The sequence below is a fragment of the Aquarana catesbeiana genome, linkage group LG12, assembly GCF_042186555.1.
Source record: "Aquarana catesbeiana isolate 2022-GZ linkage group LG12, ASM4218655v1, whole genome shotgun sequence".
In the NCBI taxonomy this organism is placed as follows: domain Eukaryota; kingdom Metazoa; phylum Chordata; class Amphibia; order Anura; family Ranidae; genus Aquarana; species Aquarana catesbeiana.
Window position 1 is genome coordinate 118374933 of NC_133335.1, and position 16516 is coordinate 118391448.

Sequence of the window (16516 nt, forward strand, 5' to 3'; positions counted from 1 at the left end):
AATAATTTCGGCTGGACATAGGCAGAGATTTATGGTATCTTTCTGCTGCGGATCCAGAGCCAGGTATTGGCTGGCAGGGGGGAGGGGGAGGAGGGGGGGTGGGGTATGGGGTGGGAGGTTGGGGGGGCGGGGAGGAGGGGATTGGGGTATGGGGGGGTTGGGAACTGGTCCCCTGCAGTGGCTCCGTTTAGGGGTTCAAAGAGTAACACGCGCCATTACAATGCAGTTCTATCTAAGAATAAATGACAGAGTTCACTTGTCTGACATATAATGTTAAGGGGTTGAATTCCCCTCTCAAGAGACATAAGGTGTTAAGAGAATTAGAGCATCTCAATGCAGACGTTGTGTTTCTACAAGAAACCCACCTCTCACAGGACACACACGTTAGATTGTTTTCCAATTGCTACCCCAATTGGTTCTATAGTGACTCCCCTATTAAGAGGGCCAAAGGGGTGGCAATTGGGTTCTCAAAAAGGACCAAGTTTGCGCTCTTGGAGAGGAGCACAGATTTATAGGGCCGCTACCTGTTTTTGAAGGTGAGGGTTGGAGAAAGGGTTTTTACTCTAGCAAATGTATATTGCCCCAATAGAAACCCAATCGAATACCAGTCTCAGGTGCTGAACAAGTTGATGGATTTTAGGGCAGGTGAGGTGATTTTGGCAGGAGATCTCAATTTCTGCTTAGATCCAACATTAGATAGTACATCTAGATCACAAGGAGGGGGTAGGAAACTCTTAAAAAAAATAGGACAGAAATTGCATAGTTGCCATATGATCGATGCATGGAGAGTAGAGCTGCGCATCTTCACTCACCTCACGATTCGATTCGATTACGATTATCCCATCCACGATTCGATTCGATGTGATTCCGCGATGCATCACGATGCATCACGATTAATACCCAAGTGCCCATGGTTTTCAACTTTTCCTCAAAAAATTAATTCAAGCAGTCAGAAATTGAAGAAATATTAAATATATTTATTTGTATCTGCTATTTAAACAAATTACACCAAGTTCCCTGCATATAGCAAGTCTAAACATGAACAATGCAGCAGACAACAGTATTTATTTAAAAGAGTACTGTGACATCAAACTGTTGTGTATAATACATACATACAGTGCTGGCCTGGAGCAGTAGTTTACATTTTAATATTTTCTTTTATGAAAAAGTAAACTATAACTTGTAAACAGTAACACCTACATCTATATAACACAGAGCACTTCCAGTTATTGACTGGCAAACATCACAGTGAACCTGTAAGCTGTAACACAGTCACACACTGTGTTGCAGAACTTCCTGGTTCACAGTGATAATTGTTTGCCAATACCACCACCACCACCACCACCACCAGCGCCAGTGAGTCAACACAGATGGCTAGATCGGCGTTATAAGCTCTCGGAGTTGTGTCACCCAGTCACTTTACAGAAAACGTTACCTGCACTCTACCACAATACACCTGTAACTGAAGCCAAGCCAAGCCACCATTAGAGGAAGTCTGAAAATCCTTGACAGAATAAATTGTCAACTAAATCTAAAAACTTTGGACAAATCTTTATGGGATCACAAATATACAGTTACACACCACAATACCAAAAAACACACACATCACTGAATCATAATGGTAAAGGGCAGGCCATAGGTCAGGCGCCGGCAATGGCACAGGCACAGTCAGACATGAGGTCAGGTAGGTGTGTGTTTTTGTTTGTGTGTGTATTTGTGTGATCCAATAAAGATTTACTCCAGGTTTTAAGATTTAATTTATTCTTTCAAAGATTTGCCTTCCTCTGGTGGCTTGGCGGGCGTCAGTTGTCTGGAATTAAATACAATTTTAGAATTTTATTTGGCTGAGGGTTGAGTTGACCCCCCCCCAAACATTGACATTTGACAATATAACATCAAGTGTGAAAATTCGATGGACACATTCATTTTTGAAGATTGTGTCCGACACAATCTTCAAAAATAAACCATTTATCTCCATCTCCCCCCAGTGCTAGCAAAGCTTGTTGTCACTCAAGTCGTCACTCAGTCACTTTACAGAAAACGTTACCTGCACTCTACCACGATACACCCGTAACTGAAGCCAAGCCAAGTCACCATTAGAGGAAGCCCAAAAATCCTTGACAGAATAAATTATCAATTGAAGCTTAAAACCTTGAGTTAAACCGTTATGGGATCAGAAATATGCACACACAATACCAACAAAAAACACACACGTGACGTCACATCAGTTGTGAATCATGAGAAAGGGCAGGCCACTGTGTGAACAACGCAGGCAAGTGGCACAGTCAGTCAGCCACTCACTCATCAGGTCGGTGTGTGATTTTTCTTTTGTGTGTGTATATTTGTGTGATCCAATAAAGATTTACTCCAAGTTTTAAGATTCAATTTATTCTTTCAAGGATTTGCCTTCCTCTGGTGGCTTGGCGGGCGTCAGTTGTCTGGAATTAAATACAGAATTGATTTGGTTGAACGTTAAACCCCTAGAAACAGACAGGCAGTAACAGAGCATGACAGACACACTGTGACATTGAACAACACGCCAGAGTCACACGACATGACGACACTAGTATAAAAATTCAAAATGGACAGTTGGACACACAATAGAAAACCATTCTCCATCTCCTCCTCCAGTGCTAGAAAAGCCATAACAAATATAAATTATATGACATACTGAGTACTCCATGTTCAGTTCACTGTGATGATCATTGATTGTTTGCAATTGCCAGTGCCACGGCCACCTGCAGGCCTGCTGCCACCAAGTCAGTCAAAAACAGTGTGACTGTGACTGCGTTGAGTTGACGCTAGACTAGACTAGAGTGGCATAACTGGCGTTATAAGGTCTTGTTGACAATGACATAGGGAATGAATAGATAGGAGGGACTCTGGTGGGAAAAAAAAGAAAAAGGGATGTAGATGAAGGGGAATGGTGGGGACTGGGGAGAGGGGGATGGTTGGGGGTGGGGGGGAGAGAGGGGTATGGCATTGGTATTTGGTAGGGGGGGGGAAAGGGGACGGGGGGAAAAGGGGACGGGGGGAAAAGGGGACGGGGGGAAAAGGGGACGGAGGGAAAAGGGGACGGAGGGAAAAGGGGAAGGGAAAAGGGGAAGGGAAAAGGGGGAAAAGAAAGAGACAGAGAGAAAGAAAGAGACAGAGAGAAAGAAAGAGACAGAGAGAAAGAAAGAGACAGAGAGACAGAGACAGAAAGAGACAGAGAGAAAGAAAGAGACAGAAAGAGACAGAGAGAAAGAAAGAGACAGAGAGAAAGAAAGAGACAGTGAGAAAGAAAGAGACAGTGAGAAAGAAAGAGACAGTGAGAAAGAGAGACAGAAAGAGACAGAGAGAAAGAAAGAGACAGAGAGAAAGAAAGAGACAGAGAGAAAAAAAGGGACAGAGAGAAAGAAAGAGACAGAAAGAGACAGAGAGAAAGAAAGAGACAGAGAGAAAGAAAGAGACAGAAAGAGACAGAGAGAAAGAAAGAGACAGAGAGAAAGAAAGACAGAGAGAGACAGAGACAGAAAGAGACAGAAAGAGACAGAGAGAAAGAAAGAGACAGAGACAGAAAGAGACAGAGACAGAAAGAGACAGAGAGAAAGAAAGAAAGAGACAGAGACAGAAAGAGACAGAGAGAAAGAAAGAGACAGAGAGAAAGAAAGAGAGAAAGAGACAGAGACAGAGAGAAAGAGAGAGACAGAGAGAAAGAAAGAAAGAGAGAGAAAGAGAGAGAGGAGAGAAGTTCTCCTCCTTTCATTCTCTCTCTCCATCTTTCCTTCTCTCTGAGAAGGAAAGAAAGAGGGAGAGAGAAAGAAGGAAAGAAAGAGGGAGAGAGAAAGAAGGAAAGAAAGAGGGAGAGAGAAAGAAGGAAAGAAAGAGGGAGAGAGAAAGAAGGAAAGAAAGAGGGAGAGGGGAAGAGGGAGAGGGGAAGAGGGAAAGGGGAAGAGGGAAAGGGGAAGAGGGAAAGGGGAAGAGGGAAAGGGGAAGAGGGCCTTAAAGGGAAAGGGTAGGGGGAGAGGGAAGGGGAGTAGAGGGACTAGGGGAGAGGGCGAGACTGGGAGGGGACAGGGGAGACAGAGACTGGGCTGAGGCTTGGTTGGCAATTGGCATCAGTTGTTTGGAACTTTTAGTATTTGGCTGAGGGTTAAAGTAACCCCTACTTTTTAAAAAAAAAAAAATTTTAAATCTTTTTTTGACAATCTTCAAAAATCAAAATCTCAGTGGCAGACACTGACAGTGCTGTGCTATAAACAAAATATATAAAGTTAACAACAACACTGGTGGTGTGTGGTCACTCAGTGGTGTGGCAGACTAACAGTGGGCTAGGCAAGGGCAGGGGCAGTGGCTGTGGCAGTGGCACTGGCAGACACAACAGTACATCAGCACTTCCTGGATAAAAAAAAATGGGTCACTGCAAAGCGCAAGCAATGCTGCTCAGGATTTGGGAATGTGTAGATTTTTCTGTAAGAACACTAGTTGATCCACATGCTCTGGTTTGAGTGCGCTTCTTTTTGCAGTTACCACATCTCCTGCAGTGGAGAAAACCCGCTCTGCAGACACGCTTGTGCCTGGGATACACAAGTATTGCTTTGACAGCTGGGAAAGGAGGGGAAATATGACCTCATGCTCACACCACCAGTTCAAGGGGTCCTCAGTGAGAGGCAGAGGTGGGGCTTTACAATATTTTTCCATTTCCTCTTCAGCCTTGGCATAGGGGGTCTTGGGTTCTATTGTACCTTCAGTGTCAGTGAAAGACTGTCCCAGCAAACTCATGAGTAGCGATCTGGCCTTTCTTTTGGGAGGAGATGGAGAATGGTTGTCCTCGACGGGTGAACTTTCTTCTTCTTCCAGAGTTTCTTTTCTTCTTGGCAGTGGCACTTGATCCTCCTCCTCATGTGTCCTCCTAGATGTAATCTGTGTTTGAACATAAAAGAATAGGAAAAAAAATAAATAAAACACATTGTCAATTGCCTATGATTCTGATGGGGTGATGAAAAAGCACAGGAAACGGACGGTGCAGTTCCTGCACCGCATCAGACTCAGAAGCGTGGCTTACACTATGTAGCAAGCTGTAGCTAGCTACTAGTTACAGTTCGTTTCAAGAAACATGATGAAATTCAAATCAATTGAATTACCTCCAAGGATGCAGCCTCCTCAGTCACTCCTTTGTATATCTCCAATCTCTCCTCCTCTGTGAGGATAAAAGGCAGTCCCTTAAAGCGAGGATCCAGTACAGAGGCTGTATGTAGGATCTTCTTCTCTGCCTCACTGCTGTACCTCTTCTGAAGATCTGTTCTGATGGCATTCTTGATCTCATGGATCATGGGTGTGTCTCCCATGGTGTCTGTCATGCTCTGGAGGAGTTGTGCATTTAGAGGGGCAATGAGAGAAACTGTTGGATTGCGCTCTTCTGACATCAGCATGGTTGCATCCTTCATTGGCTTTAATGCACGCACAGCATCCTCTGCATTTGACACATCTGTTTCATTGAGAGTGCAGAGATCGGACTCTCCTCTTCTGACTTCTGGAGACAGCAAGGTGGCACAGACTGCAGGTTGTTGTTCTAAGAACCTCTCGACCATGTCATATGCGCTGTTCCATCTTGTTGGCACATCAGTTATCAGCTTATGATTCTTCAGGCCAAGACATTTCTGTTTCTCTTTTAGACAGTGGCTTGCTCTAGTGCTGCGGTGAAAGAATGTGGATATCCGTCGCACTCTGCCAAGAAGCCTGGAGAGTGTGGCCACTTTCAGCGCTCGCTGGGATGCAAGGTTTAGTGTATGGGCGAAGCATTTCACATGGGGGAATTTGCCAACTTGAGCTGCAACAATCATGTTTGACGCGTTGTCGGTCACAAGCACTACAGATTTATCAGGCAGTTGCCATTCTTCCACAACACGAGACAGTAGCTCTGCCAGATGAGCACCTGTGTGAGACTCATAAATGGCTCTCGTTTGCAGCACATGCGACAAGATCTTCCACTCCTTAACGTAATGTGCTGTTATTGTAACATAAGACTCTGTCGTGACTGAAGTCCATGAATCACACGTTATTGCGACTCGACTTGCTTGGCTCATTGACACAATTATCTGAGCTTTAGTTTCGTGGTAGAGTGCAGGTATAACATTTTCTGTAAAGTGACTTAGTGATGGGATCTTGTAACGCGGCTCTATCGTCTTCAACAGGTAGCGAAACCCAGTGTTCTCCACAACAGAGTAAGGGCGAAGGTCCTTAGCTATGAAAGCTGCCACAGCTTTTGTTATTCTCTTCCCCTTTTCAGAGTTGGGCGGCAAAGTTGAGAGTATTGCATCAATTCTTGGCTGAGCTCGGTCTATTGACTTGGCGGCATTGGTGGTGGTGGTGGCAGGTGTTAGCATCTCTGAGTGAAAACGGCTAGCGTGGTTTCTCATATTAGTAGTATTCCCTAGATATTTAATTTTTGTGTGACAGGCTTTACACACGGCATATGACTTGTCCAATTCAAGCTTCCCACTTGTTTGTTCATGTTCATAAAAGCCAAAATGTGCCCAGATGTTTGCTTTTAAAAAGCTAGGTGCATTTTTTATCTCTCTGTCTTTTTGGTCTCCTTCTGCCATTTTTTTTTACTAGTCTAGCAGCAGTAGCATAGCATGCCATGTAATTGTTGTGACAGGGGTGATGACGAGAATGTTGTCTACTACAAACTCTGTCAGTATTAAAAGAAGAGGAATAAAAAATTAAGTGATTAAACCTGAAGCCTGCCACGAGATCATCAGAAAAGTAACAAGTGTATGTAATTGTATTTGATAATGTTAAACAAATAGCTGCCACAAAATCCTTATTCTATTCTACCCCCAGCCCCCACACGCCATCACTAGCTAGCTAGTAGCTACTCGCATCGCAATCGCTAAGACAAGACATTGGACAATGGACATTCAATAGATTAGAGATAGACCTACAGTCATAAAGCATAATTAATTAAATGCATTGGTCATGGTCACTTAAACTCACTTTCTTTAACCCTTTCATGACTAAGCCTATTTGTCTGACATTTGGTGTTTTTTAAAAGGTCAAAATCCATATTTTTTGATAGAACATTACTTAGAAAACCCCCAAACAACAAACATTATATATATTTTTTAGCAGAGAATCAATCTAGAGAATAAAATGGCGATTGTTGCACTTTATGTCACACTGTATTTAATGTATTATGCAATATGCAGCGGTCTTTTAAATGCAACTTTTTGGGGGGAAAAAAAAAAAAAGATAATTTCATGAATTTTAAAAAAACAAAACAGCAAAGCTTAATTTAGCCTACATTTTTTGGTATAATTTGAAATATGATGTTATGCCGAGTAAATAAATAACAAACTTGTCGTGTTTTAAAATTGCGCACACGTAGAATGGCGACAACTACGGTATCTAAAAATATCCAAAGGCGACACTTTTTAAAAAAATAATGGTTAACTTAACACACAGGTTAGAGTTACAGAGGAGGTCTGGTGCTAGAATTATAATTATTGCTCTCGCTCTGACAATCCCAGCGATACCTCTCACATGGGATTCGAGCACCGGTATTATGCAGGCCGGGTTCAACTTGCCGAGCCAACTTCATAATCAATCATATATGCATTTTCTTTGCTGCGGGGCGCTTGGCGCAAAGGGGTTAACGTTTAGGAATACAGGCATTGGTAAGCAGTGCACCATCATTATTAACATTTATTATTTACATTTTACACTCCACACAATGCAATGCTTCAGAGATACAGTGGGTTACCTACCTGACCTGTGCTGTGATGATGATGACGAGCTGAGCGCAGTGGCCCTCACTGCTGGTCCTGGAGCGGGTCTCTCTCTTCTCCTTTCCTACTGCTGCGCTGCCTGTGAGTGCGGAGGACTGGAGTCTGAGGAGTGGACACTGGACAGAATAACAACAAATTAGTGAGTGTACTTCTTCTTTAATTTCATACTGTGTGTGTGTGATAGTAGTGACACCACTGACACAGTCAGTTAGTTACCTACCTGATTAATTATGATGATGGTGGTACTACTGTACTACTGGGCTGAGCTGCTGAGCAGTGTGGTACTACTGGACTCACTGGTAGTCTTCTGGTACTGTGTGTCTGTCTGTCTGGCATCGACTGGCACTCTCACTGCTGTGCTGGTCTCTTCTTCTGCTGCTGCCTGTGCCTGGACTGTGAGGACAGGACAGGACAGTGGACACAGTCAGTCAGTAGGTTAAACAAAATCAGTGCGGCCTGGTGGCTAGCTCGGGTCTCTCTCTCTCAGTCCTCCTACTCCTCCTGTGTCCCCTGAGCGCCGAGGTGAATGAGGCCGGTCTCCCCCCCCACCGTCCGTCCCCCCCCCACCGTCCGTTCCCCCCCACCATAACACTTACACTACAGCCTGGAGCCTGCCTGAGTGCTGCTCAGCTGCACACAATTAGGAGCCCACTGGTAGGAGAGGAATGCTCTGGGGGGACCGGGACGCGGAGGAGGTCAGACGGACACTTGCTGTGCTGTTGCGGCAGTCAGTCTCCTCTCTGAGCCGCGCGACACAGGGGGATGACGTCAGCGGGAGGCGGGAGGCGGGAGGCGGGAGGAAACGGCGCGAAAGCTTCGGCTGCTTTCGGCTCCACTCGGAATGGCGCGAAAACTTCGGCTGCTTTCGGAGGCTGGGGCACGGCGCGAGGATGACGTCATCCTCCATAATCGATGCCTTAAGGCTACAGCATCGATGCCGAATCGTGGACGGCCGATTGCCAATGCATCGATTCGGCGATTAATTTCAACAGCCCTAATGGAGAGTACAGCATACGAAGGACAGGGACTATACTTTTTTTTCTTCAGTCCACGGGTCTTATTCAAGGCTCGATTATTTTATGGTAGATCATAGATTATTAGAATATGTTAAGGATACGAAGATCGGAGTTTCCACGTTGTCTGACCACGCCCCAGTCCTGATGAAGGTGGGGATCCCGGGATTCCGGAGGTCCCCATTTTCATGGCATTTAGATGAAAAGCTCATCGAGAATCCTAAAATCAGCAGAAAAATACAGGAAGAAATCGATGGGTTTTTCTCGATAAACGACAACGGTGAGATTTCTGGATCAGTTCTGTTGGAGGCGCTAAAAGCTTATATAAGGGGCATTTTGATCTCAATAGGGGCTAATGAGAAAAAATAAAGTTCAAAAAGGAAACAAAACTCATAGAAGAAATTCACCACCTTGAACAGCTACATAAGGCCGCTAGTAGTAGCCATAACTTGCTCCTACATCAACTAATTATAAAAAGAGAAGAACTAAAAGATTTAATGGAGATAGATGCTAAGCCTATCCTAAACAAAAACCTAAAAGATAGATTTAGATGGAGTAATAAGGTGGGGAAGCATCTGGCAACAGTAGTGAAAAGGAAAGGAGGGACCAACTTTATAGATAGGATCCAAAATAAAAAGGGGGTACTAAAATATACTTCCAGAGACATAGCTGAATAATTTTGGAGATACTTTGCATCCCTCTATAAGGTTAGGCAAGGCGGGATAAGTATCCTGGAAAGAGAGGAAAAGATGGATGAGTTTATAAGGGAGGCAGGTTTCCCAAGCCTCTCGCACAGCGATGCAAAAGAACTGGATGGACCGATTACTGTAGAAGAGATCGAGAGGGCCTTGAAAGCATCTCCCTCTGGAAAGAGTCCAGGGCCAGATGGTTTTACTTCCTATTTCTACAAAAAATTTAAGGAGTCCCTGATCCCAAAGCTTTGCCAGATTTGGAATGGGATAGGGGGTCAGGAAGAGTTATGCGAGGGGGCACTGACGGCGTCGGTAACACTAATACCAAAGGACGGGAAAGATAGCTCGCTGTGCTCGAGTTATAGGCCGATAGCATTGCTGAACGCAGACATTAAATTATACGCTAAGGTATTAGCCAGTAGATTAAGGGATAAAATGTCGTACTGGATTCATCCAGATCAGACGGGTTTTATACCAGGGAGAGAGGGAAGGGACAACGGTGTTAGGTTGCTCCTGGTTATGGATGCGATGAAAGCGAGGGGGACCCCCAGTCTACTTCTGTTGATTGATGCAGAGAAAGCCTTCGACAGAGTAGACTGGGGGTTCATGTTGAGGACGTTGAGGGCAGTCGGTTTGGGTGATACCATGTTGAACTGGATTAAAGCATTGTATGAATCTCCCTCGGCATTTGTTAGGGTGAATGGCACACCGTCGGCGGAGTTCAAGATGGAAAAAGGGACCAGGAAGGGCTGCCCTCTGTCCCCCCTTCTGTTCATTCTGACCCTGGAACCCTTACTAGCCTCGATATATGCGGATGCGTGGTGGAGGGAGACGAACACAAGCTCTCGGCGTTCGCCAATGATGTATTGTTTTACATTGTTAAACCGAGGATTTCGCTCCCCAACCTTCTGGCTACTCTGAGGAGACACGGGGAGCTATCAAATTATAGGGTCAACCTTAGTAAGTCAGTAGTCCTAAACATCAGTATTGATGGACAAGAAGTAACTAAACTTAAGGAAACTTTTCATTTTCCGTGGAAGAAAAAAATCAGTTACCTGGGAGTTACATTAGCAAATTCCTTAAAGAAATTGTACCTCTTAAACTTCATTCCTCTACTTGATGAGATCAAGCAGGAAACGAAAAAAATTATGCATCTTCCGATCTCTTGGATCGGTCGAGTAAACACTTTGAAAATGACCCTGGCCCCGAAGATCCTGTATAAAATGCAGTTACTCCCAATTCCGCTAGTGCAGACTTTTTTCAGGGTATTGAACAATATTTTTACTAGATTTATATGGAAAAATAAGAAGCCACGGATTGCCTATAAGGTCCTGAGCAGGGATAAAGCACAGGGTGGTCTGGCACTTCCAGACTTTAAAAAATATCACAAAGCGATAGTATTGTCACGGGTGTTGGATTGGGGAAAGGAACCGATAGATAAAAGATGGGTAAACCTAGAAAAAGATTTGAGTAGTGCAAAACTACACCAATTAATTTGGAATCCCCCACACGTTAGGAAGCTAGGCCCTAATACACACAATATAACACGTTACACTTTAAAGATTTGGGATCAGTTACACAAACAAAATGCTTGGGAGTTTAATTCACCATTTATTTACTTAAAAGATAATGAGTTTTTTCCGCCAGGGTTGAGGGAAGTGGGAGGGAACTGGATAAAAAATAATGATACACAATTGATGGATATTATGAAGAATGGTAAAATTGTCACTTTTCAGGAGTTAAATCTACTCAAAGACCTAATGAAATTAGACACATGGCGATATAACCAGCTAGCACTCTTTATTAAAAGATAGATAATAAGTAGCAGCGCTAAGTAAACTAAATAGCATACACCAGTGATATTAAAATTAATATTATAAAAAACAATATGAAACGTCCATGAATGTGAATAAATGGGGCTGCAAGGATCAACCAAAAAGTTTGCAATAGTCCAAAATAGTGAATTTCGTCCTCCACCGCACCACCAGTGATAAAAAAATGCTCGCTTACCAGATGGCAAGCTATAAACGCTTGCGACCTACACCCGGCCAGGGCCTTTATCCAAATGAGGGGCCACAGGAAAACTCCAGGTAAAACCCTTCTGGATGGTCAGCATGGGAATCGCCAAACTTGTCAGCCAAGGACCGTGACAGGATGGAATATGATGATGTTCAGACGTTCCCAGAACAAAAAAAGATCTCCATAGCATAATACTGTTTATGCATCATTTATTAAAAGAAAGGAAAGCCACTTACAATGTGTTGAAATAGTAAAAACAAATCAGCCGGCTGGCTTGTACGGACACCCGTCCCTCGAACACACCACGCGAGACGTCAGCACGTCAGCTCCTCCCGATGCGCGTTTCGTCACACAATGACGTCGTCTGGGGCACGGGCGACGCACTGACATGTCGCGTATAAATAATAACAAAGTAAACCAAGCCTCGATGTGAGTCCGGACTAGGAAATCATCCAGCGCTCCACCTAAGAGTCTGGCAAAAGTCCTGATCCGCCATATTGGGTACTGGAAAAGTGAACACCTACGGCAGGTCAGACAAATAGTAAAAATAAACCCAAAGATGTTAAAAACATAGTCCCCCATATAGATTAATTAGCAACTACATGGCACCAATCGTGTCAGGCTTTTACATTGAGAAAAAAACGTAGGGACTGCTCAAGATTACTAATACACAGTTAATCAGGAATTAAATGTTAAAGGGGACAAGAGAACATAATAAAAACACAAGAATACTAATAAAAGGGGGAATAATACTGTAAAATAGGGTGTTCACCAAATATAAGGCAAACAACTCCCTAAGCACTACATTGAGTGGTGCTGCAAAAAATCCTATCAAAATAGATCCCTAAAAGGTCTATGTGAATGAAACACCATATAACAGATAGGTAGGCCTTAACTGCCACCCCCCTGTAAGGAAAAAAAAAAAAAAAAAAATATATATATATATATATATATATATATATATATATATATATATATATATATATATATATATAAAAATAATAATCCTTAAAAAGAAAAGAAAAAACTGTCGCCCCATTAGTGCAGTAACACGGACAAAAATAATTTCCTATGGCCCACATCGAGTCTGATTTATGACACACAGATGGGTCAGATGACAAATCATATACACAACATATACAAAAATATCCAATTGATTAGATTTCAAGCAGGAATAGAGAATTCATTATAATGGGGAATAAAAAGAGAAAATCAAAACAGGTATCATAACAGATTGGAACTCAAACACCCGGTAGGTACAGATGTAAACTCCTCCCATTCCCCCAGATAAAAAACGCCCTCAGGAATTGTCTATGAAGGCATTTGTGTCAACATCCACATTGAGTCCATGCGGGGTATAGCATTTAATTTTGTGGATCCATAGCATCTCAAGTCTGGAGATACTCCTGACGAGAGAGCTACCCCTCCAGTGTGGTCGATATTTATCAATCCCCAAGAAAATGGTGTTAGAGGGATCCTTGTTGTGTGTAGTTAAATAGTGTTTGGAAACTGAATGTTTTGGGAATCCATTTTTGATATTAGTAATATGCTCGTTTAGTCGGACGGAGAGGGGTCGCCTAGTCCTGCCCACATACTGTAACCCGCAAGGGCACTGGAGCAGATAGACGATAGACGACCCCCTCCATCGAGCATGTAATAAAAGGCTTAATATCATGTTCCATTTGTGTGCTATGAGCAGTAAACCTGTGTGTACGTCTTTGTGTGCCTATATTAATAGAGCACACTCGACATCTACCACATTTATAATATCCTGTCAGATTACCAAAAAAACAGGGTTTTGCAACAGGGGGATCCAAGACATTGGGGACCAATCTGTCTTTAAGACTTGATGCTCCTCTAAATACCACCTGTGGTCTGGCAGGTAAAATGGATTTAAGGATGGGATCATTTTCCAAAATGTACCAATGTTTCCGTATCAAGTTTTTAATGCTATTATGCTGCACAGAATAAGTAGTGATGAATGGGATACAGGAAGAATCCCACTCACGAGATGGCCTAACACCCAAAAGTTCACTTCTATCTAAATTGTTATCTGCTTCCAAAGCGGATTTCAGGGATTCTAGGGGATAACCCTTCTCGAGGAATCTTTCAATCAGTACGTCTGCCTGTTCCAAAAATTTTGTAGCATCCGAGCAGTTCCGCTTAAGACGCGTAAACTGGCTCTTAGGCACAAACTGGAGCCATGATTTGTGGTGGCAACTATCAATAGATATATAGGAGTTGCGGTCCGTGCTTTTGAAAAAAGTGGAGGTGGTAAACTGGTTATGAGAGATGGTTATATTTAAATCTAAAAAATTAATATCAGATTGACTAGCCTCAAAATTCAAAAAAATCCCCCTGGTGTTCCTATTGAGGTCTTCCATGAAGAGATCTAATTCATTCCGGGGCCCATCCCACAGGAGGAGGACGTCGTCAATGTACCTGGCCCACAGCTTGAGCTGGGGCTACTGGCAAACATTGATGACATCCTCCTCCCACAAGGCCATAAAGAGATTAGCGAGGCTGGGGGCATATTTAGCCCCCATAGCTACTCCCCGGTCTTGACGATAAAACTGTTTGTCAAACCTTCTGAGATATGCGGCGTCACACAACTATTTCTGGTTTGCTACTGATTGAAAGATTCCTCGAGAAGGGTTATCCCCTAGAATCCCTGAAATCCGCTTTGGAAGCAGTTAACAATTTAGATAGAAGTGAACTTTTGGGTGTTAGGCCATCTCGTGAGTGGGATTCTTCCTGTATCCCATTCATCACTACTTATTCTGTGCAGCATAATAGCATTAAAAACTTGATACAGAAACATTGGTACATTTTGGAAAATGATCTCATCCTTAAATCCATTTTAACTGCCAGACCACAGGTGGTATTTAGAGGAGCATCAAGTCTTAAAGACAGATTGGCCCCCAATGTCTTGGATCCCCCTGTTGCAAAACCCTGTTTTTTTGGTAATCTGACAGGATATTATAAATGTGGTAGATGTCGAGTGTGCTCTATTAATATAGGTACACAAAGACGTACACACAGGTTTACTGCTCATAGCACACAAATGGAACATGATATTAAGCCTTTTATTACATGCTCGACGGAGGGGGTCGTCTATCTGCTCCAATGCCCTTGCGGGTTACAGTATGTGGGCAGGACTAGGCGACCCCTCTCCGTCCGACTAAACGAGCATAATACTAATATTAAAAATGGATTCCCAAAACATTCAGTTTCCAAACACTATTTAACTACACACAACAAGGATCCCTCTAACACCATTTTCTTGGGGATTGATAAATATCGACCACACTGGAGGGGTAGCTCTCTCGTCAGGAGTATCTCCAGACTTGAGATGCTATGGATCCACAAAATTAAATGCTATACCCCGCATGGACTCAATGTGGATGTTGACACAAATGCCTTCATAGACAATTCCTGAGGGCGTTTTTTGTCTGGGAGAATGGGAGGAGTTTACATCTGTACCTACCGGGTGTTTGAGTTCCAATCTGTTATGATACCTGTTTTGATTTTCCCTTTTTATTCCCCATTATGATGAATTCTCTATTCCTGCTTGATATCTAATCAATTGGATATTTTTGCATATGTTGTGTATATGATTTGTTATCTGACCCATCTGTGTGTCATAAATCAGACTCGATGTGGGCCATAGGAAATTATTTTTGTCCGTTTTACTGCACTAATGGGGTGACAGTTTTTTCTTTTCTTTTTAAGGATTATTAATATATATATATATATATATTTATTTTTTTCCTTACAGGGGGGTGGAAGTTAAGGCCTACCTATCTGTTATATGGTGTTTTATTCACATAGACCTTTTAGGGATCTATTTTGATAGGATTTTTTGCACCACCACTCAATGTAGTGCTTAGGGAGTTGTTTGCCTTATATTTGGTGAACACCCTATTTTACAGTATTATTCCCCGTTTTATTAGTATTCTTGTGTTTTTATTATGTTCTCTTGTCCCCTTTAACATTTAATTCCTGATTAACTGTGTATTAGTAATCTTGAGCAGTCCCTACGTTTTTTTCTCAATGTAAAAGCCTGACACGATTGGTGCCATGTAGTTGCTAATTAATCTATATGGGGGACTATGCTTTTAATATCTTTGGTTTTTTTTTTACTATTTGTCTGACCTGCCGTAGGTGTTCACTTTTCCAGTACCCAATATGGCGGATCGGGACTTTTGCCAGACTCTTAGGTGGAGCGCTGGATGATTTCCTAGTCCGGACTCACATCGAGGCTTGGTTTACTTTGTTATTATTTATACGCGACACCTCAGTGCGTCGCCCGTGCCCCAGACGACGTCATTGTGTGACAAACACACGTCGGGAGGAGCTGACGTGCTGACGTCTCGCATGCTGTGTTTGAGGGACGGGTGTCCGTACAAGCTGGCCGGCTGATTTGTTTTTACTATTTCAACACATTGTAAGTGGCTTTCCTTTCTTTTAATAAATGAGGCATTAACAGTATTATGCTATGGAGATCTTTTTTGTTCTGGGAACGTCTGAACATCATCATATTCCATCCTGTCACGGTCCTTGGCTGACAAGTTTGGCGATCCCCATGCTGACCATCCAGAAGGGTTTTACCTGGAGTTTTCCTGTGGCCCCTCATTTGGATAAAGGCCCTGGCCGGGTGTAGGTCGCAAGCGTTTATAGCTTGCCATCTGGTAAGCGAGCATTTTTTTTATCACTGGTGGTGCGGTGGAGGACGAAATTCACTATTTTGGACTATTGCAAACTTTTTGGTTGATCCTTGCAGCCCCATTTATTCACATTCATGGACGTTTCACATTGTGTTTTATAATATTAATTTTAATATCACTGGTGTATGCTATTTAGTTTACTTAGCGCTGCTACTTATTATCTATTCAAGCTTGTGTGTATCTCACTTTTAGCAGCAGCTTTTTAGGGTTTTTTATTTTTTTTATTTTTTGTCAACACAACTTATTGGTTTATTGTATCACAGCGCGGTATTTTTTGTTTGTTTATTGCTCTT

General features: G+C 42.9%; 1 protein-coding gene across 1 annotated transcript; it reads right to left on the reverse strand.

Annotated features, from left to right (window-relative positions):
- Positions 1-3486: 3486 nt before the first annotated feature.
- LOC141114545 (E3 SUMO-protein ligase ZBED1-like) lies at positions 3487-8067 on the reverse strand. The gene is made up of 4 exons (XM_073608296.1): positions 7993-8067; positions 7752-7888; positions 5127-6676; positions 3487-4905 (listed from the first exon to the last, which is right to left on the reverse strand). The coding sequence occupies exons 3-4, from the start codon at positions 6585-6587 to the stop codon at positions 4426-4428; spliced, it is 1941 nt and encodes a 646-aa protein (XP_073464397.1). The 5' UTR covers positions 6588-6676; positions 7752-7888; positions 7993-8067; the 3' UTR covers positions 3487-4425.
- Positions 8068-16516: the final 8449 nt, after the last annotated feature.